Source organism: Halichoeres trimaculatus, unplaced genomic scaffold (assembly GCF_033239565.1).
Source record: "Halichoeres trimaculatus isolate MK-OKI-2021-1 unplaced genomic scaffold, fHalTri1.1 fHalTri1_scaffold_11, whole genome shotgun sequence".
In the NCBI taxonomy this organism is placed as follows: Eukaryota; Metazoa; Chordata; class Actinopteri; order Labriformes; family Labridae; genus Halichoeres; species Halichoeres trimaculatus.
In genome coordinates, this window is record NW_027437189.1 from 15,106,805 (window position 1) to 15,130,292 (window position 23,488).

Here is a 23,488-nt window from a genome sequence, read left to right on the forward strand (position 1 = left end):
AAACCCCCTCAGCTCATCGTTCCATGTGGCTGGAGCTGTGCTCTTAGCTGGATGCACTGAGATCCTGGATCATAACTGAAGAAGACCAAGTCCCAAGACCATGGAATTCCCAACTTTTTAAAAACTTTTCACAAATTAAACATCTTCAAACCTACACTCATGATTGTTTTCTGTTCTGTTTGTTACAAATAGTTGAAGTATTTGATATGTTGATATGTCTTGTTTTTTTCACCTTTTTTCACTTTATTTTTGTCTACTTTTCTTATTCCTTTCTTTTTATTTTGTGAAGTATTTTATAGCTATTGGAAAAGCTGCAGTCCAGTAATATTATTGTGAAGCTTTTCGTGTGTGTGAACATGAATAACACAGCACTCTGCTGTTCAAAGTTATGTGGTGTTATTCGTTTTTTATGAACCAGTACTTTGGGTTTAGACCCCCCCTTCTGGTCACACATTTGCATTACAAAACCACTTCATCAGGCATCTGGAACCTTTTCTATTTCAAGAATTAAATGGACATTATAAAAAATTGCCAATCTGCCAACTTGTAGGTTATGATTAGTTTTCAAATTATAGTTGAGTAACTGTTGCTTTGATAAAGGAGTGATGTCATCTTAATGAAATTATATGTATGAGTGCACCACTTAAAATAAAACAGCACATGAAAAGAAACCAAGAAAGTTATAGAGGAGACTTAAGTGTAGAAACTGTCTTCTCTGGGAGGCACAAAAGTAAAAACTTGAAGGTAATGAGATGTGACTGAGGTCATTCCAGACATTTGTTTGTTTTTATCCCAAATTCAAAGCCTATCTAGTTGGAGAAGTCTGGATCTGCCAGAGTTATCAGCCTGTTAAAGGAAGTTTTCTCGTCACCGTTGCCAAACATTGCTTTTTGTGCTTGTGAGTAGACTAGTGTTTAAACTTATTTATAACACCTCAACTTTTTGTTATGTTAAGCATTATCAGATAACTTTTGTTATGAAATGTTGGTATATGAATAAAATACCCAATTATACAGAAATGAGCTCACTGTTAGCATCATCTGGCTCCTACAATCAAATCAGTTTTTATTTTTGCCTTTGCTGGTTGATGCTTCAGTCAGGGGATCCTGAGAAATTTCATTTAAAGTACAAAGAGCAGAACAAAGAACATAAAAGTTTTTTCCCAGGAAATTATGTCCCCACAGTAAAGTGACTGTTGACATTTTGAAAAAGTCCCCACCTAACCATTTTAACCTATTAAATAACTCATAAATTAGTTTATAACTGTGCTTTAAATAGCATTTTGAATCTTAAATGATTGCCTGAAGTGTTTCGTGGGAGACTACGTGACCTTAATCTCTACTACATCATAATCACTTCATCCTTTTGGTTCAAATGGATGTTTGTGCCAAACTGAAGAAACTCCCAGAGACAGGGAGTCCAAAAGAATGAGAAAGATGGACTTAGATGCAAACAGTCAACTGGGAAACATTGAGCCTCCAACCACAGTCTATTTTGATCCATACCACTGAACTGCACATTTTTGTGGTACTTCAATTTGTTCTTTTAATACTTAAGCGAAGTACTCTAACTTAACTCTAGCAGACTTTAGTTTGCATTAAATCAAAGTACTCACACGTTTATGACAATGCTTGATAAATTTAATCTTTTTCTTTAGTTTTTCTGCTCCTGGACATCCTTCAATATTCCACTACTGGTCTAATTAACATTCATCCATTGAGTTTATGTTCAGTCAGAGAAAAAAAGTACGTGTTTTGGGAAATGCAATTTTAAAACACTCATAAAGGGGTCACGGAAATATTAAAGATCTGTCCTACAATATCCATCAATCCAGCCATTATGTTTTTATCACATTTCTTTCTCGACTTGACAAGGGGCTGGAGTTTCTCTCAGCTGCCATTGGGCACAAAGCAGGGTACATCCTTTCCAGGTTGCCAGCTTTTCACACAGCTAACATGTAGAAAAAGACATACATTCATGCTTGAGGGCCATTTAAAGTGACCAATCAACCTGACAAGCACGTGGGAGGAAGCCAGACTACTGGGTGAGAACATTCAAACTCCACACAGAAAGATAATTACCCAGCTGGGGAATCAAACCAACAACCTTCTTGCTCTGAGGCAACAGCGTCCCTCTTAAAAGTAAGAAGGACTGTGTATTTTCCCCAGGTTTTAAGGAAATTAGCAAAACACACTGTTCTTATCACTCTTTCCCATTAAAGTGTACCACGATACAATGAAAAAAGATCATATATATTTTATTATATATGGTTTATCATTTTGCTGTGCTCATAGAGCTCGTACAAAAGCCTTTATCCCACATCCATAACCCATCCTATAAATAAATAGAAAAGAATTACATACATATTCACATTAACCTTTTTTTTTACCCTTCACATTCATTGGTGCTGATCTTCATTTAAAGTAAAACCACAAAAATAACATTAAAAGTTCTCAAACACAAAGCAGTGGCAAGGTCCATAACAGGAAGTCAAAGTAAGCAGAACAAGTCAGCAAGGAAATCCACACCGGAACCATCCCCACAAGTAAAAAGCATTTTCCATTTACCTGGTGTGTAATTATTCCGCTTCAGGCTAGATGGTTTATGTTCTAGAAGTAATACACAATATACATTTTACTACTTTTTACTCTCTGCTGCGTTTATCTCTGTTGCCACAGGGTGTAGGTGGCTCATGCGACACTTCTGCCCTTTTTTTTTATTACATAAGAGGAATATATGTTAACTCAGCATCATTAATGCATATAAAAGTGGAGAGAGACCCAGAGAGAGCAAGTGATTTAAAGTAGTAAGCAGTGACCTAAAACAAATTAAATAGGTAGCCAGGTTAGATTGTGTCTTTCCCTACGACACAATGTTAAACTTCAAACAGACCATACAGAACCGTTTGCTACATAGACAAAGCAATACAAAAGGAAGAGGAAGCATGAAAAGGTGCTTTAGTATTGCTTAAAAAAACTTTCCCTCTCAGCCTGTGTGCGATCCTCCCTTCAGACCAAAACCTTAAGAAAAGAAACTGAAAAAAGAACCTTATGGCATCGTTTTCACAGTCTCTTTTTCTTCATCCAGTTTGCTGTTTTACTGCAACCACACTCTGATTCGACTGCTCATTCTGTGTGCAGACATACTTAACTGTCCCATGAAGTTGGAGGCAGATGAACACAAAACATGTTCCCTGTGTCCCTTCATAGTTTCCATATGATCCGAAGGTGTTTGTTCAGTTCACAGGAGCTCTGCTTCATCCTCATCATCCTCGGAGCCTGAGGGTCCCTGGCGAACTTCTTCGTACCACTTGTTGGTCAGGGTCTTCATCTGGATTCGGCCATGTAATAGGTCCTGAAAGGCACACATCACATCCACACATCACAATGTTAAATAAACATAGAAAAAATCCATTGAATCACCAAGTCAAATCATATTCCCTGAAGCTAGGAGCTGCTTTGTTGTCACAATTTAGCATCAAACTTTTGCTAAGATGTTTTCTTGAATAAGTCTGAAACTTTGTGTGTTTCCAAAGTAACAACCTTAACACGCACATTCCCGCAAAAACATTTTAAAACCCAAACAAAGAGGGCTGCTCCAGTTTCACTAAACCAAACACTAAATGCAATAAACAGTATTTCTCTGTAAGCAGTTACAAATGAAGTAAGGTGAAGAAAAGAATCAGCTGGGTTTTTATCATGACAACGTCTTGGAAACCTCAGGGCTGAAGAAACGGATATTTGCTTTTTTTTTCTCGCTTGAGTGACTAAAATTTAACTCAGAAAACCACATTTTTTTATTCTTCAAAGACAAGTAGGTTGTTAATTTTGATAACAGATAAAGATGCTTTTATTGTCTTTTGTTCAGTCTGAGTTGCTTGATTTACAGAAGCAAAATGTATTCATATATTTTTCTAAATCAGCATTGTTATAATACTTCGGAGCTCATCATGTGTAGCAAGTTTTGTAAAGCTCTGGTGCTATTTTTAGAATGGACTATTTTGAGCCATTACAGACCGATTCCGAGATTTATGCAACATATGACTGAAAAGTGGTTTGAAAAATTTGCATACATTGGTATGGACATCAAGCATTGTAACTTCATATCCATATTTAAAATGCAGGACAGCATAATGCCCTGTAAATCTAAAAATGATCTTAACGATCTCATGTTAGTCCTGAATAGTTGGATCATCAATGTGAGAACCACATGTTGGAAGACACTAGTTTTCTACACCATGCGTAAACCATTTTTTTTCCAAGATGCTGTGAGAAGGATCTGAATGCAGCGCCAATTTTGACCCACGGTCTCACACACACACTGTCATGGAGACATAACTTTTAACAACATGTGTGTTTGTTTTGGAATTAAATGGAGATTGGATCGGAACAAATTTTCTTTGTTCAAGACAACTTCTTACCAGATACAGCGCAGCAAAGTAAGGTATTAATTAGCAGTTACATAATGCTGGAATGTGACAACAAGCAAACTGTAAGTTTGTACAGTAGTTAAGTAGCGGTCTATATTTAGCGCTGCTGGAAGCCTGGTGCTCCTGCATGTCTGTAATGTGGAATCTTAGTGAATTCTGGTTATGTCCTGGCAGTCATCTACCGAGCAGAGCTAACGTAGCCTCACTTTTCATTTTATTGATATACTCTCAAGTCTGAACAGACCACTGCGGTACAACTGCTGCATGTGGGTTGGAATGGACATTATCGCAAACAGCTTAACCCGTGTTGTAACAATAGACTGTATAATTAAAGGACGTAGTCTCCTGTCTGTTTTTGAAACAGATTTCTGAAGCAAATCAGCTATCGTGATCATATTTTGAGTGACGGGGGCTTTAAATACAGCTATGGGGCACCCATCTGTCACGTGAGCTGAGCTTGTGTTTTTTGAACCAGGCTGTAAATAGGTTTATTTCTGCTGTGAAAATGGCTCTTTTTGGCTTAGTGTGTATGTTACCTCCAGTGTTTCCGGAGCAAGCCTTAAGGGGACCCTTGAGAAACAGCAAGTTGTAGCTCTTCAGCATTGTCTCATACCATTAGACCAGAGGTTACCACTTGGTTGTAACCTGTGCTCCATCACTCTCCTGTTGAGCTTTCTTCTATCCTTTTTCTGTCTGACAGTTAGGTTCTAGTGTCCACCATTACTGCAAAATTAATCCCCAAAAATGTTTCCAGCAGAGAAAAACAAACATCTCTCTTCTTACTGATTGGGAGCTAAGAAATAAAATTTTAAATAACCTGTATTGGTGCTGATAATCTCTTTTTAAAGTGTGGAATACAATCAGGCATATATCTAGAAGGGAGTCTTTTGCAAGATCACATAGGAATGCCTCACAGCCCGTTTAACAATATCTGAGAAAGATAAAAAGGTGAAATAGAGGCCTTATTCAGCCCAAAGTAAAACAGATAAATGTCCTTGCTCTTGGGCATCACTGTGAAACGCAAGGATTCTCACGTTTGTGTCAGAGAAGGGAAAAAAGCTAAGCCTTTTAAAGTCTTTCCTTTTGAGGTACAAGAGTCATTACGTCGGTATGTGTTTTATGGGTGTTGTGAAAAGAATTCCTGGGCCTTAAACATTAAACACTAGGCTAACAGAAAAAACAGTCAGACTTCAAAACAATGAAATACATTAAAAGGATTGTAAGCCCCTCCTATTCCCCCATTCGACTTGGAGGATTTCTCTCTTTCTCTCTTACCTCCTGGGTGAGTCTGCGAGTGAAAAAGGGGTTAAGGTATTTAGCATCCAGCCACATAAAGCCCTTCAGATCTTGTCTCTGGTAGATTTGAGCCTCGTACTCCTCTTCTGTCAGTTCTGATAGGTGCTCAGACTCAATGGTGTTGCCCTGGGAAGCAAAATAAGACACATATGCGAGAGGGGGAGTTAAATAAACCGCACAAAATGAAAGTACTGGTGCCAACAGATGAAGCAGAGTTGGAAGAGATGGAGAAGAAGATGGTGAGGTGAGAGTGGTGGAGTGGAGATCACACAAAAAAGAGCAGAGATGAGTGAAGAAGAGCAGAGGGAGCAAAGAGATTGCATCAAAGCGAGCAGGAGGGCTTTAAGGAAAAATGGAGGGCTGATTGATGTAGCTGCTCATACTCTGGGGTGTAACACTTTGCGTTGGAAAAGATCAACATGCAAAGATTGTACACACAAGTCATGCAAAAACAGCTCAGCACAAAGATATCTCTGAAAGGATGTACCGCTGATACTTCAGCTGACAGGGTAAATGAATAATTCAACACTAAGGTCTGTTTTCAGTGTTTGGAGATAGTGTTAAATCCACCTGTTTTATTTTTCCTTGTCAGACTTTGTCTGTGTCTAAATTTGAATCTGTGTGATGACATTAGTTTACTCCCCACTGATTCAAGCAACAATCAGCCCTCTTCTCTGAACAGTAGAGAGTCTGGTTATACTCTGACTAGCATCAATACAGGAGGCAAACTGTCTTGTGTCTGTTGTGTCTTTGTGCAGGCTGAAGTGAAACCCAAGTGCTTCAACCATTACCATTTTCTCTGTCTTGCTGAGATTGATGTCTTTCTTGTTCTTTCGCCGCGACTGGCTTTCCTCAATGTCCATGAGGCGAATTAGCGGCATGGTACCACCCCCGAGGAGGAGGATGGTGAAGAGCACAATGATAATGGTGGTAGTGCCGATGAGTTGCCGCTTCTCTATGGGCTCCAGGCCCAGATGGAGACTTAAGGCGTAGGGGATAGCACCCCGCAAACCTACAAGGAACAGAAACAGAGGAAAGAACATTGAGTGAAATGGGTGGGAAAGGGAACTAGGAAAAGAAAGATCAATCCTTACTGTTTGAACACAACATAACCTGTTTCGAATGCATAGTATATTGTTAAAGATCTAGACATGAGGTACAAAATTCACAAAAAATAACTTACACAAAATTAGCACATAGGTAAAAGGTAATGATCAAAATAGCAAGGGATTACTTTTCCTGTTATATCTGAGCAAGGTACTTCTTTTTTTTGCGTTAACCATTACACATGCTACTTCAGGTCAAGAGCCAAAAGCCTGCTATTCTTTGAACACAGTCTTAGTATAGAGGTTCTTTGTTTCTGCTCACCACTAAACCACATGATGAACATCATCTTCGGAGTGATCTTGTGGTCTCTAAAAAAATTCAGCAGGAATGACAGAGGGAAGATGTTGACTGCTCGGCCGAGAAGAACCAGAACCTGCAAGGAAACAATAATTTTTATACTTACAATTATGAGAAATAAAAAGATAAAATTAGAAATTTGTGTACAAAGGCACTCACTATGCACCAGATGACAAAGGATATCTCAAAGTTGTGAGGGAAGCTGAAAATGGAGAGACCAAGGAAGGCGAACACGCAGGTTTCTGGAGAGGATAGTTAGAGAATATTTTATTAAACAAAAAGAAAAGTGGAACTTTTGTGGAGGCTGGGAAATTAACTTACCACACATGAAGGCCACCGTACGTAATGTCTGCTGCATGAGGATTTGAGTGACAGGAGACAAGTTGTGATGGGTGTAGTGTGACATCGCAATTCCGGCAAACAGGATGGACATTATTCCTTGTGGTGGAAACAGAACATCCCATTAGACAAAGTCATTTAGCATGATGGAGTATGTGTCAGTGTTTTTGTGTGCTTACCTGACAGTTTGATGCCTTCTGCCAGGCCATAGGGAAGGTAGGCAAAGATGATCATCATCCCAAACTCCAGTGAAGGAGTCTTCCTCAGATCAAAGTGTTTCAGAAACTAATCAGAGATTTAAGGAATTGAAACAAACTCAAAACAAACACACATGCACACAGATGAGTTTATAATTTCTCTCACACACATAAGTCAGGATACGAGAGCTGAGATGAGTCCAGTTAGGGTCCCCAGGGCAGCAGAACCAAAAAACATTTTAAGGAAATAACCCAATGCTTGCAGAAAAGTCTCCCAGCCTGTTACCATGGAGTTGTCTGAGCGGGAGAAAAAGCCTTCAGCTGTGCTAGAGGAGAAAAGCAAACATGGTAAAAAATTTACTGTCAGGTGTCAGTGATGTAATACCCTCTTACAGCCCTAGAGGGCAGTGATACTCCACCACTGAATCCTGCAAACTTACAAACATGAGTTGATGAGTAGGAAGGATCAAGTGCAGAGTTTGCTATCCTGACATTAAGTTCTAAAATCACTACAATAACTCTCAATTGACAAAAAATAAGCAAATTTGAGAAATCTGAGAAGTTTTTAACAATGTTAAATTTGCCTTTTATTAGATTGTAAAAATTTGATTCTTTAAAACACAAAGAAAAACTTACTACATTCTGGTTAAAAAGAAACCTTCTTTAACCATTTCTTAAAAGTGAGGATTTTATAGACTTTGACCTACTTTGTTAAACATTTCTAATCTTAAAAATCCATTTCAATAGTCATTTTCGAATTAAAAAAGACAGGAAATCTGATTTACGCCAACAGTCACCTACATATACAGAGACCAAAAATACAAACTAGCTTAAAGCTAACTCTGGCTCAGTAGTTGCATTGTGTATGGTCCGTTAAATTAAACTGAACTAAACATTACATGATTTATTTATTATCTTGATTTTCCAATGTAAACAAAGACAATAATGATCCTGGCTTTAAAAACCCAACCAGACATTCTGTACACTTGCCTTCTAAGAAGCCCGGCCTGTGAGGTGCTAACTACAAGCTAACTGCCAGGGCTGTTCAGCCTATCTATTATTCATGCACTCATTTACTCTACGAGGCCATGCAGACACTTGAGCTCACTTTGCACATTTAGCTGGTCGTGAATAAGGGAGATAAGGTACAAATAAAGTGAGTACAGCTAGGGCAGATAGGATGACAACAGTGCGAACAAACAAGTGAATCCTGCCAACTCTCTGTTTCCGTCTAACTTGTCTGTCAAGATTTTGTTGGTGTGCTGGTATGTGTAGCACAGGCTTTGTAAGCAATCTTAAGAGAATAATGCCCTGAAGAGACTATAACGAGTGACTACAGTGAGATTTGTGACACTTGAACCGGAACATAATGATGGGTTTCGGGGTTTTAAATGCTCCTATTTGGAAATTTGATTTTTTAGTTTGAGAAACTAAAGAGAGAAAACATTCCATCAACATGCCTTGTCTGGGAATGTTATGAATGCCATTCATATCCATCAAATCACAGATTAAGTCTTTAAGACTTTAAGTCTTCACATTTATGAGATTTTAAAAAAGTACCAACATCCCAAGCCTACTTCTAAAATCCTGGCTTTGTTTTAAAGTGCACGTCCGAAGATAGGAAAATAAACCTCCTGATTTAGTCCTTGTCTGTCAGTTCTGTCCCTGAGTAGAACAAATAAAGTTAGGAGATTATTTTTAGTGCAAAAGCAGGTTGATAAATCCTAACCCTAACCCTAACCCTATTTTTGATAAGATGTTTCCTTATTGGACTATGTAAGAGTTCTTATGCAACAAAGCAATTCTGAGAGACTTAGCACAAAAAGTTTTGGATTACAAAGAATAATTTAAACTTGTGTTGAAATGTTAAAAAGGAGGTATACAGTAGGTGTCTTACACTTGCCAACAATTCTTCAGTTAGCAGGCTTTTTTTCCAAAGCGTCTCGTGAGACAAACACGAAGCAATGCACCTCTTGTCTGTTCTTTCACTACATGTGGACGTGGTAGTCAGGATGTGGCTTGCCTGTGGCTCGTCTGTGGCTTCTAAACTTCTCTTTCTGCTGCAACATTTTGATAGTTGCTGTTAAATTTCAACAGCACTCGTCTAACCTCTGCAATCTTGAACTTAATCTAGTTGTGCAAATGTGCTTTCATTAGGACCATGAACAAGCCATGAGGGACTCTGATGAGACACTTACTTGGTTAGGACAATAGAGACAGCATCATTGAGGATGCTCTCTCCGAACACCAGCATGTTGAGGACTGGGTCCACATTGAGAGCATTAAAGATAGCGATGGTTGCTACAGGGTCCACGGCTGAGATCAGGGAGCCAAAGGCAAAGCTACAACAAGAGATTGAAAATAAGCAGAGAGAGACAGTAACAATAATTATGAGAAACTTAAACAGACATGAACAAACTTAAGAGAAACAAGAAACAAACATGTGGTAAACAATAATTATTAACCCAAACCTGTAATTTAAGAGAAGGTCAGAGGGATGGTGACAGGAAGTGCGTCAAACATAAGGGAGCATGCGAGTTCACAAACACAACACAATTCTAACAATTACTATTGTGCTTTTCTACTTTGTTCAAGCTGAGTGAGTCATCTGAAAGTAAATGCAGTCTGTCACAAAGAGTCCACACCTAAACAATTGCAAGTGTAAATTATCTTTGGAGAGTATTACCACTTCATAAATGTCTTGCGTTAAATATGTTGTTGCTTGTGAAAATAAACAACCTAAAAATAAAAGAGTACTCCCAGTTTGTTGGTCTTTTAAATGGTTATTAATAAGGTAAGATACCAGGAAAAGAAATCAAAAACTCCCCCCACCAAATAATAATTAAAATGTCACTCAGATCAGTTTTACACTCACATCTGAAGACATGCTCCATGCTAAAGGCGCGTATCTTCTCTTATAAATGCTAATATCTTGTTTCTGATAGATTTCAAGTGTCCTTATATCTTAGGCAAGTATAAAAACCATATCTTATAGTAAGCGATCTGGATAAGCTTTATTTCCTGGTTTTGGGAGCTATTTGTGTGACATGCCAGCATCAAAACAAGGTTTCTGAAAATGCCAGATGAGTAAAGGAACATGGTGATGAAGATAAAACAAGCTAAAAGCTTAGAGGCAAGACACTAACTAGCTTCTCAAAAGATAACATCTGGGCGTGGAGTTTCAACTCTTACAGCTAGATTAACTCCTATCTCAAGTTTGCTCATTTTCAAACTATTTTGTTTATGGTAGAAGTAAAGGGCCCAAATAATAAATTTGTTTCAGATTTCCTTGTGGTCTTTCTGAACATAAAGAATCGTGCGTTTAAATGTGAATAGGCTGCAGCGTGAAGTCTGTGAAGGTTGGGAGAAATCCCCTCTTACCCTGATAAAATGCCAGTGAAAAAAATACCCAAAGTTGGAGCTTGTGTACTCATACATACCTATCAGTCATGGACATCTTGTAGATCACATCCGCCTAAAAAACACACACGTGAAAACAAGCCCATAGTGTTAGAAGAACTGATGCCGGTGGAAAGATTCTGAACAGAGATAATCAGCTACTTTCAAATACAGGCCTACTCTCTGTATTAAGAAGCTCTTCTGAGAAGGTCAAAAAGGGACACTCATAAAAATATTTTATTAAGACAGTTTTATCAATGCCAAAGCTGTTAGCAGATTCTACTAAAGTCCTCACCTGCCCTAGGAAAAAGATCCCTCCTCCAACTATGAAAGCAGAGATAGCCGTGCCAATCACCGCAAAGAGAGTAATGGAGCCGATGTTCTGGAAGAAGTTCCCCTGTATTTACATGAACAGAAGAGGAGAACATTCATAGGCTCAGTAGCATGACATATGAAGTGACATAGCCTTACACAACATGTTGGTAGTTTTAAGAGAAGGTTCACATACAGAGTGTCTCCCTGTATAGTCTAAACTCCAGTCAGATACATGTAGACAATAGTGCTTATAAATGATGCAACTGAAAGAAAAACAGGACAAAAAAGGAAAGATGCAGCTGACAGAGAGCAGAGCTGCTGATGCCATAATGTCTACATGTCACAGTCAGCCTGAGGCATAAGCAAATATGGAGCCTGCTTAGGTCCCTATTTGTTGTCTGAATTAATTTAAAGTGAATTGTATTGTGTTGGCTGAAGACCTTGAGAAACATTATTTCATTTCTTTGTTTGAGGACTCAGATTGCTTCGTAGAATAGATTAAATATATCTATACATTTCTATACATTCTGTGTATTCTTGTGCAAAAGCTTATGCAGGCCTTCACTGGTAATTCTGTGCTGGGCTAAGCCTTATCTTTCAGCTGTGTAAATTCAGCTTTATGCACTCTCTGTGTCGTACCTTATGCAAAGAGTATCCAGATTCAAAGATGATGGGCGGCAGCAGCAAAAGGAAGAACATGTTGGGTCTGAACATTTCCTCCTCCTTAAAGAAAAGAAAAGAGAAAACATGTCACTCTATGCAAGGAAAAAATGCTCAGATTAGGTTACATACAAATAGTTTTAACTTTAGCTCAAAGTTGCACAATTGATAATACAGGGGTGATTAATGATATGAGTGAGGGGATAAGATCAAGACCAACTGGGAACTGGAAGTAAGCATTCATAAATACTTTTAAATCAAATAAACTACAAAGTACATAACAAGTGAAAGAGGAATCGTCTGTGTATTTTTATTTTTAACGACCCTTCATTATCCATAAAGAAGCGATTCTAAATGCTAACCAGCACACTTATAAACAGAGCTGTGACACTGTTATCCATGTGTCACTGAGTAATAAAACATGTGCTTGTTGTTATTACGCAATACTCAGGAAATACTCTCTACTATTCATCTGGCAGTCACCTCTATGACCATCAGCTGACTTATCACTGAGTCATGCAGGAGGGGAAGGGGTGACTAGAGAGGCCATGTTGAAGCTGTTAACAAGCCTTCCTCTGATAAAATAAATTTGGATGTTGGCTGACTTCTTGAAGCCAAACACACAGAGAGACATTCACACAGATACACACATATCAGGTGTTGATCAGGGGCAATGCCTGCCAGACAGACGGTTCCTGCTTACAACAAGTGACAGGCTTTTTTTTTGCACTTTCTGGCAAAAAGGACACATGAATACCTTGATATGTGATCTCAAAGACAAACTTAAGCAGGAAAGACACACAAATGAATACACACAGTATCCAAGTGACCTGAGCTCACTGATTATTTCAGCGATATAATGCAATCATTGTTGCTTCTTGGCTAAATGGGCCAGCCTCCCAGATCAGGCGTAGGCATCATGTGCCTGTGCGTTAGCTCTGGCTGCCAATGTGTCTGTGCATGATGCACCATGTGTTCTCATATGCCTGTGTACATGAGAGTGTGTGTCTGTGGGTGTTCTGTGCATAATCTATGTTTGTAAAATTCGAAGGAAGTAAAGGGATTAATTTAAGGATTTTCAGAGGAATTTCTTGCCTTCAGATGGCAGTAGTGTTAGAAAGATGGAGGAGGGCAGGCCCTAATATAACTCCATCTGGACAACAATCTCTGTCATTGTCCATAGGAGAGCACTTTAGAAGCCGGTTGAGTCCAACTCTCAACTCAAACAACCCCAAAAGCACATAGCCATGAAAGGAATGAGTGCTGCCTCTGTGTGGCACTGCTTTCAATTATTCCTTTTCTTAAAACAATAGAAATAATAGTTTTTATTAACGTCATTAAATACAAAAAAATAAGTAAGCCACACACACTGATATGATCCAAAAATATCTGTTGTAACACTTAATCTCTGACTGCAAGCACTTGTTACTCAACATAAACCAAAGCTCTGGTGACTCTGACTTGGTCGAAGACGTTGCTGCTAGCAGCCTTACAGTTTGTCACCTAATTTACTAAACCTCTGGATCCAGAATGTCTCATCAGCCAAAACTCTGATATAAACAGTGGATGAACTTCTACATATCTGCAGTGATTTTGATGCAGCAGAGTTAAAGAATGTGTCTCTCCATAACCAGATCCATTGAGTACTATGCACAATCACACACACTGCTGTAACCTGATTAACAATTTAAACCTCCCATCCTGACAAGATCCGATGGAAATCTATTGTAGATAAATTCTCACAGTCAGGCCAGGTACATACAGGTGATGGGCATTTTAAGTACTAACACTATTCAACAGTTACCTGGAGCTATTTGGCCATTAATTGTTGCTTCTGCTGGGTACCTCACTCCATGTGAAGAGCTGTTGTAGACTTGTGTTATGCTAGTTTGATCCTAACAAAGTCGGCCCTTGACCTGAGTTATGTTCATAATGTCAAACAAGTTTGTCCCAGTCACCGTGGTTTTCTCTGGTTCTGAATCGCTTTGGAACAATACCAAATGCTACCTTGCATCAGTGCATTATCTCTTTTGTTGCTAATTAGCTATAAGCAAATAGCTAAAGACTACAGTCACTATGTACCTGTTGTAAAGCCAGGCCTTGGTAAACAATGATAAAAATATTGATTTTGAAGGTAGGGAATAGCTGTAAAAGCTATTAGATAAAAAATCAAAACTACTTTTTGGATGATCAAGTTTAATGACTTATCCTTAGCACAAACTGTGAAAAGTTTGGGTTGCAACAGAAACATTTACAAGTTTAACTGAGACTCAGGTAAGAGGGACTCCACTGGGATTTGACTTGTATTTTTCTACAGTGGCTCAGAGGTAAACTGAAGTTTAGAAAAACTATCCATCAAATACATGGAGATTACATAGCAGATGGCTGTGCTGGTGCACTCCATTTTGATTTAATTTATTTGTAACAGAACAGAAAGACGCAAGTGGACATGACAGTGTTGGCATCATTGGCTGGACAGCAGTTAAACTATTATAGCGAAATTGTCTCCAGCAAATAAGCAGTTTAACATGCACCAAAACAAACACTCAGAAATAAATTGTATCTTAATGATACATTGTTTAATTACCGTTATCCCACCAGTCAGTCTTGTCTAAAACCCAAATAAACATAAAGTCATTGGCAAATCCAGTGAGATCATATAATTGATGGAATAGGATCATATTAACACTATTAAGAGTGTTAACAGTGGCTCCAACAAAAAGCTTGCAACAGTAACTGTACACTGTTCAGGACATCAGTCTATGAAATAAGGTCAAATATACAGTCCTGCCCATACAATGTTAATAGTACTTTATACAACTGCTAGAATAAGAGGCTGTTCTTACATTCATGATTTCTTTTTATGCAAATTTTTCATTCAAATTTCTGCAACAGAAGAATGATTAGGAACACTTCAGAGTTTCCTCCTTTTTCATTTACATTTACCCCCAACAGAACTCCTGCACTTCCAGGCAGGTGGACAGTCAGGAATGAATATTAACACCTGAGTCAGAGGGAAGTATGCACTAAGTGCTCTACAGTCTGACATCTACAGCTGTACTTCTGCATGCACTCATGTATGCACACGTTTCACTGCCACGTTTAAGAACTTCTCCTGGACTGAACACCCAAACGCTGACTTTGCAAGCACATAACTGCACAGTGACACAGATGTCAGTCAGCTAAGAATTTGCATAACATGTTATTGAACATATATTTCTGAAAGAGCAAGTTTATGAGCATACATCCAATATGTGCATATGTAAATGTTTTTATGCATTATGCAAATGCTCCCCTTTCTCCATATTCCTGCTGCTGATATAACACTGAACTGTGTCATGTTTATAAGGTATCATGTGAACATCACCCTACAATTCCAATTTAAAAAAGAAAAGAAAATTTCAAAAATGTACAACAGGTAGAACTTCAATTAAAGATTGCACTCATAAAACATTCAGTGTCAATGATAAAAATTGAGGGTTTTTTAAGCTAAAAAAATCTTTAGTTTACCAAAATTGTGTGATCAACTGACTGTTGATTGACTAATTGATTAAGCACAAGAGTTTAGGACACTGATATTGACAGAAGCAGGGGGACTACATGATACATGAAGGTACATAACCAGAGAGCACACAATGAGCATAATCTGGGGGAGTGGTGAGACAAACCTGGCACTAAATAAGAAAAGATGATTGCTTGAGATGACGGAGGTACAGTTATAAATGGTGACAAGATCTAACAGAGAAAAAATTGGAGTAGGAACGATAGAGAAACCTTCGTTCAGAGAACGAGCTCTCTAGGGGCTTGGATTTGACACATGGTGACATCACCACATGAGAAAAGGGGCCCTCAAACCACAATTAAAACTACTTTTGCTACGTCACTCCCTCTCTTTCTGCAGTGTAGAAGAGATCTATTCAAAGTATATGCTGTCCTTTGGGGATTAAAACATACAACTGCAGCCACCAAGGAAAAATGATGAGCCTTGAAACAAGCACAGGCTTGAGTACTAACGCAGGGGGGAAGTAAGTCACTACCTAGAGTACACTGGGGATGCAAATATAGTCACCTGTGTGTCTCTCTCTGTGCTGAGCCTGTGAGACAAATTGCTTGTACCATGCATTTTTTTTCAATCTGTGTCAGAGCACAGGGGAGAGATGGGCAGATGAGAGACAGGGAAGCCGTGAACAGTCCCAGAAAGCGCACAGGGGAAAGCTCCCCTTCACATTTGGGGGTCTAGGTAGTGGAATGGAAAAAGAGGGCTTGGTAGAGAAAGTAAAGAAAGTAGCAGAATTGTGAAAGGTGAGGGCAAAGCCGGTGATGACCAGATGCTGCTGCCTGGGGGGCTGGATTTGAATCCCGCTCAGGAATGTGTAGTTTTCTTGGAGGCTACATATATTGGCAAAGAGACCCAGATTTACACATACTCATTCAAGTCCTTACACGTATAAGAATGTAACCAGACTGAACCTACAAAAGGAGCCATTGAATAATAAAGAGGAAGAACTAATAGTTGTAAAATTGTACCATTTTAAAGTTTTTGAAAAGATCAGTTCAAAAATCAAACCTTGACAGAATCACAGTTTTGCTACCAGGGGGTTACTTACTGAACAGGTCACATGTTGCGTGTCTGTTCAGAGGAGATTACTCAAAAGCAAACAGGTCAGACATAAAAGATTTCCATCAGTGTCTGGTCTTCATAAGTCCTCAGTAGTCTTAAAACAATTTAGTATTTTGAGGTTCCTACAAAAATGCTAAGAGATAGTAACTATATTATACTTATTCATAATGTGTTGTGTTTACAGACCATGGAGTCGGCACATACTTTTCAGTATAAGCACAGGTGAGTAGGTCTGCCTGCAGGGAGCAGAAGCAGAAACACAAAGATAGCAGTCTGGAATCTCACAGGACAGGGGTAAAATGGGGGAATGGGGCTCTGAGGGCTCTGGTTACTAGTGTTGATGATTCAGCATCCCCCAGGGGGCCCCGGGCCAAAAAACAATGGGCCCCAGTGTGCAAGAAACATTGACACAACCTGTCCTCTTTTTCCCCTCCCTACCCCCTCACTTTGCATCTCTCTCTGTCCCTCTATCCCTGCTCCTGTTCACTGGTTCTCCCACTCACTGGCAAAGAACAAGGAATGTTAATTAAAGGCTTTGAGAGGCAGGAGAAAGATGGAGGGCTTGTAGGGACAGAGGGAGCAGATAACAGGCAAAGAATGGTTTGTGTCACCATGGACAGTATTACAGTGGAGATAAAAAAAAAAAAAAAGATTAGATTTGTGACTAAAAGGAAATGACTGAGCAAAAATACAGGCACAGAAAGAGGGATGAAAACTACAGCATGGGGCTGGCTAATGTTTATTGGGTTTGGATGGGTGGCAGTGTGGGCTGTGTTTCTAGAGAAGTGACTGGGGGATAAATTTCATCTGAACAATAAAGTGTCCCAAACTGTGGATGTTTGATTTTAAAAAGCCTGTTGAAGCTCCTTTGTTTACAGATTGATTTTTTTTTTAAATCATATAAATGGAACAAGCTGCAATATTTACACAAAAAAAGTGATTGTTCAAAAACCACACTGTCTGGTGAGCACATCTACATGCATACACTGTCTGTGTAAGTACATGTAAAGGATAGAATATGCACGAATGGATCTGTGGAATAATGGGTCATAAAGTATTACTCTACCTTCCAGTTGGCCAGCTCCTGAAATTCAATGATCTTTATGAAGCCACCCATTAGGATTCCTGGAAAGAGCATGGAGACAGAAAACAATACCACTGTTTAAATATTTTACTACTACATATGAAAATTTCAATGCAACCACAATTCCAATGGAGTGCAAACCTCAGGCGAAGAGCTATTTTAGTGGTTAAAACAAACAGAAGTCTGGCTAATGTCCACCAGGGATAAATTAGACATGAGGAGAGAGGAAGGGCTATTGTCTTAGTTTTGTCTTTGTGAAAGTCCCCTTGGGCCTCCAGCTCTCTTGTTTCACAGGCCTGCAGAACATTAATTAAAAAGGGCGAGGAAAACACACAGACGTGTAAAGGGCAGAGAAAAGAAAGAGGGAGATAAGATGTGAAAACAAATTAAGTAAAGCATCAAAGCCTTGTGGAAGACCCAGATTTATGGGCAGATGGAAAGGGATGGTGCAAAGGATGACACGAAAGAGTAGTTGGAGTGAGAGGAAGTGATGAGGAAGGAAAAGCAGTCCTTCCTGATTTGTAAGCAAAGTGTTATCTCTCTTCAGCAGACTCCCCTGCTCCTGACAACTCTCAGACGGACTCCATCTCACAAGAAACATGCAAGGCATGTACAAGGAAAGGGGTTTTAGAGGTCAAGACAGGTATTTGTCACAAGGCACGGGTTGAGTGGAACTGCACAGACATGCAAAGATGGAAACAGTAGACAGCTGAAAAGGAAGTCAGTTGAATGTGAAGTGAACCCAAAAAGTCCAACAAATTTTCAAAAGAGAAATAAAAACCTTAAAAAAAAGCTCTAAAAAAATTCTATGCTGGATTAAAAATACCTACAATCACACACAAAATGATTAAGAAAGAAAATAAAGGGAACAGGTTTTTAAATAAATGGGAATAAAAAATGTAAATCCTGCAAAAAGCCATCAAATCTATTATTTATATATTCTCTAAAAAAGAAAAAGAAAAGCTCTTCTGAAAGAGAATTAAATATAGAAACATTGTACCAGTACTTTTCTTGACCCAGCCTGAGCAGAGCTAAACATTATATAAGAAGTACTCACCAAGGGACACGACAGCTACACTCTCTGGAAGAAAATGTAGTTTGAATTTGATAAGCAGGTGCACCAATATGATGCAGATACCTGGGGTAGAAAACAAAGACCAGTGAATGAATATTCAGGACAAATCCATCCATGTCCCCTCCATCACGTCAAACCCACCCTCCCTGCATCACAGAGTGTTAACATCTTTTTTTTATTTTTTTGGCTACAATCCTCCACATAAGCTACTGTGTGGACTGGACAGGGATGTCTATATTACCATGTGAACCAAAAAATTAATTTTCTCTCCTTAACAGTCCAAGGCTCAGACTATTATGCAAATAAGTTCAGTTATACTTGCTTGACATAAATATGAATACAAAGAAATTGGTTGACATTTAAAATCTAAGTTGTGACTGTACATAGAAGATAATTGCCCCCAAATAAAACATAAAATCAGCTTGTTACAGTACCGCAGGGCTTCAACTGAATGCCACCGTGATAAATCAGTGCACATGCACATTAGCTAATTACAATGAGAAACCCCAAAGTCTCAGTGAAGTAAACAGCAGTTTATACAAACAGTAAAAATATAGTGTTAGAGATGGGATTAAAAACACAAAGTGTGTTCCAGCACTGGTTTGTTAATAAAATTTGTACCATTAATATTATGAGGGACAACAAATTCAGGAGAGGAAATGGTCTGTAATTTCAAATATGGTTCAGACGAAGCCTTTTTAACACAAAAATCACTGCTTTTAAGGATGTATTCAGAAGGCTTTTTTCATTTATTGACCAAAGCAAGTTTAATCAAGCTACTGATTACATAGTTTGCCACAACTTCTGAAGTTGGAAATAGAGTAAAAACAAGGATGGAATATGAGGGTAAATAGCTCATTAATTCAGTTGAGTTGATAGCAGCCAAAGTTGCAGCAGCACTCTATGTCTGCATGTGTTTAAACTAGGACAAATCCATTTTTTAACTTAATATCATCACTTTGACGGACGGTAAATGGCTCCTCGCTTTGTGAAAAAGCAGTAAGTGAATGGAAGAGATCAGTGAGTGGACGGATATTCAGTTAACAGACATTTTTAGTAGAGAAATCCAGCGTATACCTCAGATAGAAATTTAAACACATAACTGTCACTCTGTGCTCATGACTGCATTATCCAGTGACACTTACCAGACTGTGACATACCAGGATGTAAACTTGTGTCAATAAATCAGAAACCCTCCCAAACCAAAAGAGCAGACACACACAGCTAAGCACGAGACTGCGATCATAATAAAGGAGTCAGAAAACTATGGCCAGAGAACTGCACCAAATACATAAGAATATTAATGGTTGTGTATCCAGGGTTACTAATAAGACTGGTCAGTAGTTTGACAATGTATCATTCTTTTACTAAGAGCATAAAATCTGTTTCTGTGAAACATAATTTCTGTTCACCTATCATTTACTCTCTATAATTGAGGCCATGTTTGGTTATATTTGGTTATGTTTGGCCCAAAACCAACTTTTTTATTCAGTAAGCAAAGAAAAAACTGCATTTATAATACAGGCAGTTAATATTGCTTAATTGTGGTCAAACCTGTTTCACAGAGGTTGGATAAAAAAGACACATTTAATAACACAGCTGCAGGTGTCACTGGTGTTTCAGGATTAAGCGTGACCCTGTTAACTGGTGACTCTCAGCTATTACTTATTGATGCATTTGGCTGAGAGTCCCCAGTCAGCATGGTCATTATTAACTCTAAAACACGGGTTGCTCTGTAATAGTCAGAACTTGATAGACATTGAATCTGCTGTGAAGCTATTTCTAAATAAATTTCTTTGTTCTCACTGAACAAAGGGACATTTTTATGCTGCTTACATTTTGAGTTTGGTGTTTAACAAACACAAACTCATCTGAATGAATGAAGCTGAATGCTGCAAATCTTTACGATGACGTGGACTGATAATCTGTTGTTAACCTTATGCATGATTGATGCATCTTTCCCATTCTAAACCTTAACTGTGGTTTTAACCCTAAGTGACCCAAAGTGCACAAAAAGGATATTTTTTGTCTAAAGGCAGACCACATCCCCTTCACTTATTCACTTCTTACAATGCTGTGCTACTTTTTTTCTTTTTAGGTCTTGTCCTGTCTACTCAGAGGACCCCTCGACTTGATTCATCTGAGAAAACAATTTGCATGAGTAGTTTGTGGGGACAGTAATTGACTGCAAATGAAAATTAGACAGGAGAGAACCAGTCACATGATTTTCTGCAAAGCAGCAACAGAGAGACACTACTCACCAATAACCAGCAGGCTGAAGAATATGGTCAACCCACTGGATTGCTCTTCTTCTTGGGCCTTGACACCTGTCTGCACAGGTAGTATGGGCTTCACGGTTGGAGGTGCCAGAGGCTTGCTGGCAGTCGTCGTAGAGTGGAGGGTTTCGTTGGTGTTGCTATCAGTGTCATTGGACTTGCTGAAGAGAGGCAGTGAGAGGAAACAGCTCATTGTAATCAAACATAAAATCTATTAAGTAATTAGTCAGAGAAACGAATAAAGATATTAATTCAGCACACAACATCTGAAAGGAAATGACATTGCTGAAAGCTTATTAGTTTCAAGGTTCTGTAGATCAATACGGAATCATATTAAAGGGGAATATTCAACTCAAAGACAGCTGTTGAAAATGAAAACGCTTAATTTTGAGCTTCATTAAAATTCACATCAATGGTAGAGGGAACTGATTGCAACAGGGCTAGTCGCACATTTTATGTTACCATGAGTCATGTTTCTTGTACATTTCACCCCCTCATGCTGAAGCTGAGTTTGACTGAAAAAACAGAGATGGATGATTACGTTTATAGCTATAGCTTACTGCATTTGAAGTTTAAACGTGCAGTCATATTGGTCCTTCAGACTCGTGTGTTCTTTCTGATAACAGCCTTATTTGTTTTATTTTGTACCATTTCAGTACTCTGTCTCTACTGTTTCTTACTCACTATTGTTAAAATATAACGTTTCAGTTCTGGGAAGTGAAAATGACGTATTCAATTCCCACAAGTCTGGCAGCTAATTTTGGAAGTTCCGCACGTTTCTCAATGTTTGCAACACCCCCATATGACACAGCAAACGTTTGCACGCCGCAAACAGGAGAAGCCGGTTTAAGACCATCAAACTAGTTTTTACCTCAAATAAATGTTTAACAACACAAACTGTCGACAAAACAGGGAGCCAACTTTCATTGTCTTGTGAGATTCCATTTGAGCTTATCTCGTGCTAAATCACCGTCTCTGTCACCTAAGTCTTGATGCTTTTGAGACTTCTTATTTAGTTACAACTGGGCCTTCAGTTTAGCATCACCTTTTGTGTCATTTGAGGATGACTTTCTGTTGAAAGCGTTGAAATTAGACATGGTAGTTCGGCAGTATTTGCCATCGTCTCTTTTTTGTTTTTTTTGCTATACCTGTCATCTCGATAAACATCTTCCAGTCTCGTAGCATGCAAAGTATTACCATATTACCAGTGAGGATTTTCCAGCTTGATTCCCACCCCAAATATAATCCCATGAAACATCACTGGTCAGGAAATGTGTGGCGTGTAACGATAACAACATGCTTGGTAGACGTAGCATAACACTAAAAGCCTGTATGCTAATCGCTATACTTAGCAACATTGGGCTGAAAAGTCATTAAAATTAGCAACCTGATAAGCCGTCCATCCTTCTGGGAGTCGTGTGAATCAAGTCCATCCTCTTTTTCATGTTTAATAGGTATTTGTTGGCTTTTATCTGAAGACTTATCGTTGTTTTTTGAAGCCCCTCCGTCTTCATCGCCTCTCTCACGCAGCTCCAACGAGTCTTCCCTCTTGTTTCGCAGTGAAAAACACACATTTCCCAATAACAACAAAAAGAACAGCAGCAAAATGCTGTGGCTGACGCCTCTCATTCTCAAACCGGTAAATTTAAAGTCGAAAACAGCATTTAGTGATAAAAATGACTGGAAGTTCCATGTCGACAGCTTCGTATAGTTGTTGACATCACGGTTCTACTTCCTGGTATAGGTTTTGATGGGAGTTGTAGTCTTACAATTTAGGGATGCAAAAATTCCCCCCCAAAAACGACGAAGGTTTATTCACGTACTGTGAGGGGGAAACAGATACAAAATGTATGTCACGTATAACCTCGATAACTTAGCGCTGTACAAGATGTTAACAGAAAGTCGATGAGTCACGGTATTTCCTGTACACTCAATCCCCCATGAGGCATGACAATGGTACGTCAGCGGTCTGCCCGGTGTGTTATGGGTGTTGTAGTTTATGATCTCTTGCAAATTAGCATACCTGCAGATGGAGGACGCAAAATGCACCTGTTACCGTGAAATAAGTCTGAATGGATGGAGGCTACTTAAGGGAAATAAACTTGAAATAAACTTAAATTAAAAACTTACATTTAAAACTACACGAATGGGAAAACTTGAGCAAAGTGTGAAAATGTAACTATTAATTTTTATGGCACGTGTACTTTTGTATTGGTTTATTTCGCATTTTCCTTACTAAAACCATGTTTTTGTGCCTGTCAAGGTTCAATTTTAAAATCGAAGTGCTTACACTAACTTTATTCTGCATATCGAGGAATTAATATGAATGTCATATGAAGTAAAAAGAAGTCAAATATGATGGCATGAATCTATTTTGTACTGCATGACTATAC

The 23,488-nt window shown here is 38.7% G+C and overlaps 1 protein-coding gene across 1 annotated transcript; it reads right to left on the reverse strand.

Annotated features, from left to right (window-relative positions):
- Window positions 1–2,241: 2,241 nt before the first annotated feature.
- slc9a8 (solute carrier family 9 member 8) lies at window positions 2,242–23,026 on the reverse strand. The gene is made up of 16 exons (XM_074682188.1): window positions 22,483–23,026; window positions 21,081–21,256; window positions 18,802–18,882; window positions 17,727–17,785; window positions 12,019–12,102; window positions 11,360–11,461; window positions 11,106–11,140; window positions 9,864–10,007; window positions 7,850–7,991; window positions 7,648–7,753; window positions 7,451–7,567; window positions 7,289–7,371; window positions 7,094–7,205; window positions 6,517–6,737; window positions 5,705–5,851; window positions 2,242–3,354 (listed from the first exon to the last, which is right to left on the reverse strand). Exons 1-16 carry the CDS (start codon window positions 22,722–22,724, stop codon window positions 3,241–3,243), a joined length of 1,965 nt encoding a protein of 654 aa, XP_074538289.1. The 5' UTR covers window positions 22,725–23,026; the 3' UTR covers window positions 2,242–3,240.
- Between the last annotated feature and the right edge of the window lie 462 nt (window positions 23,027–23,488).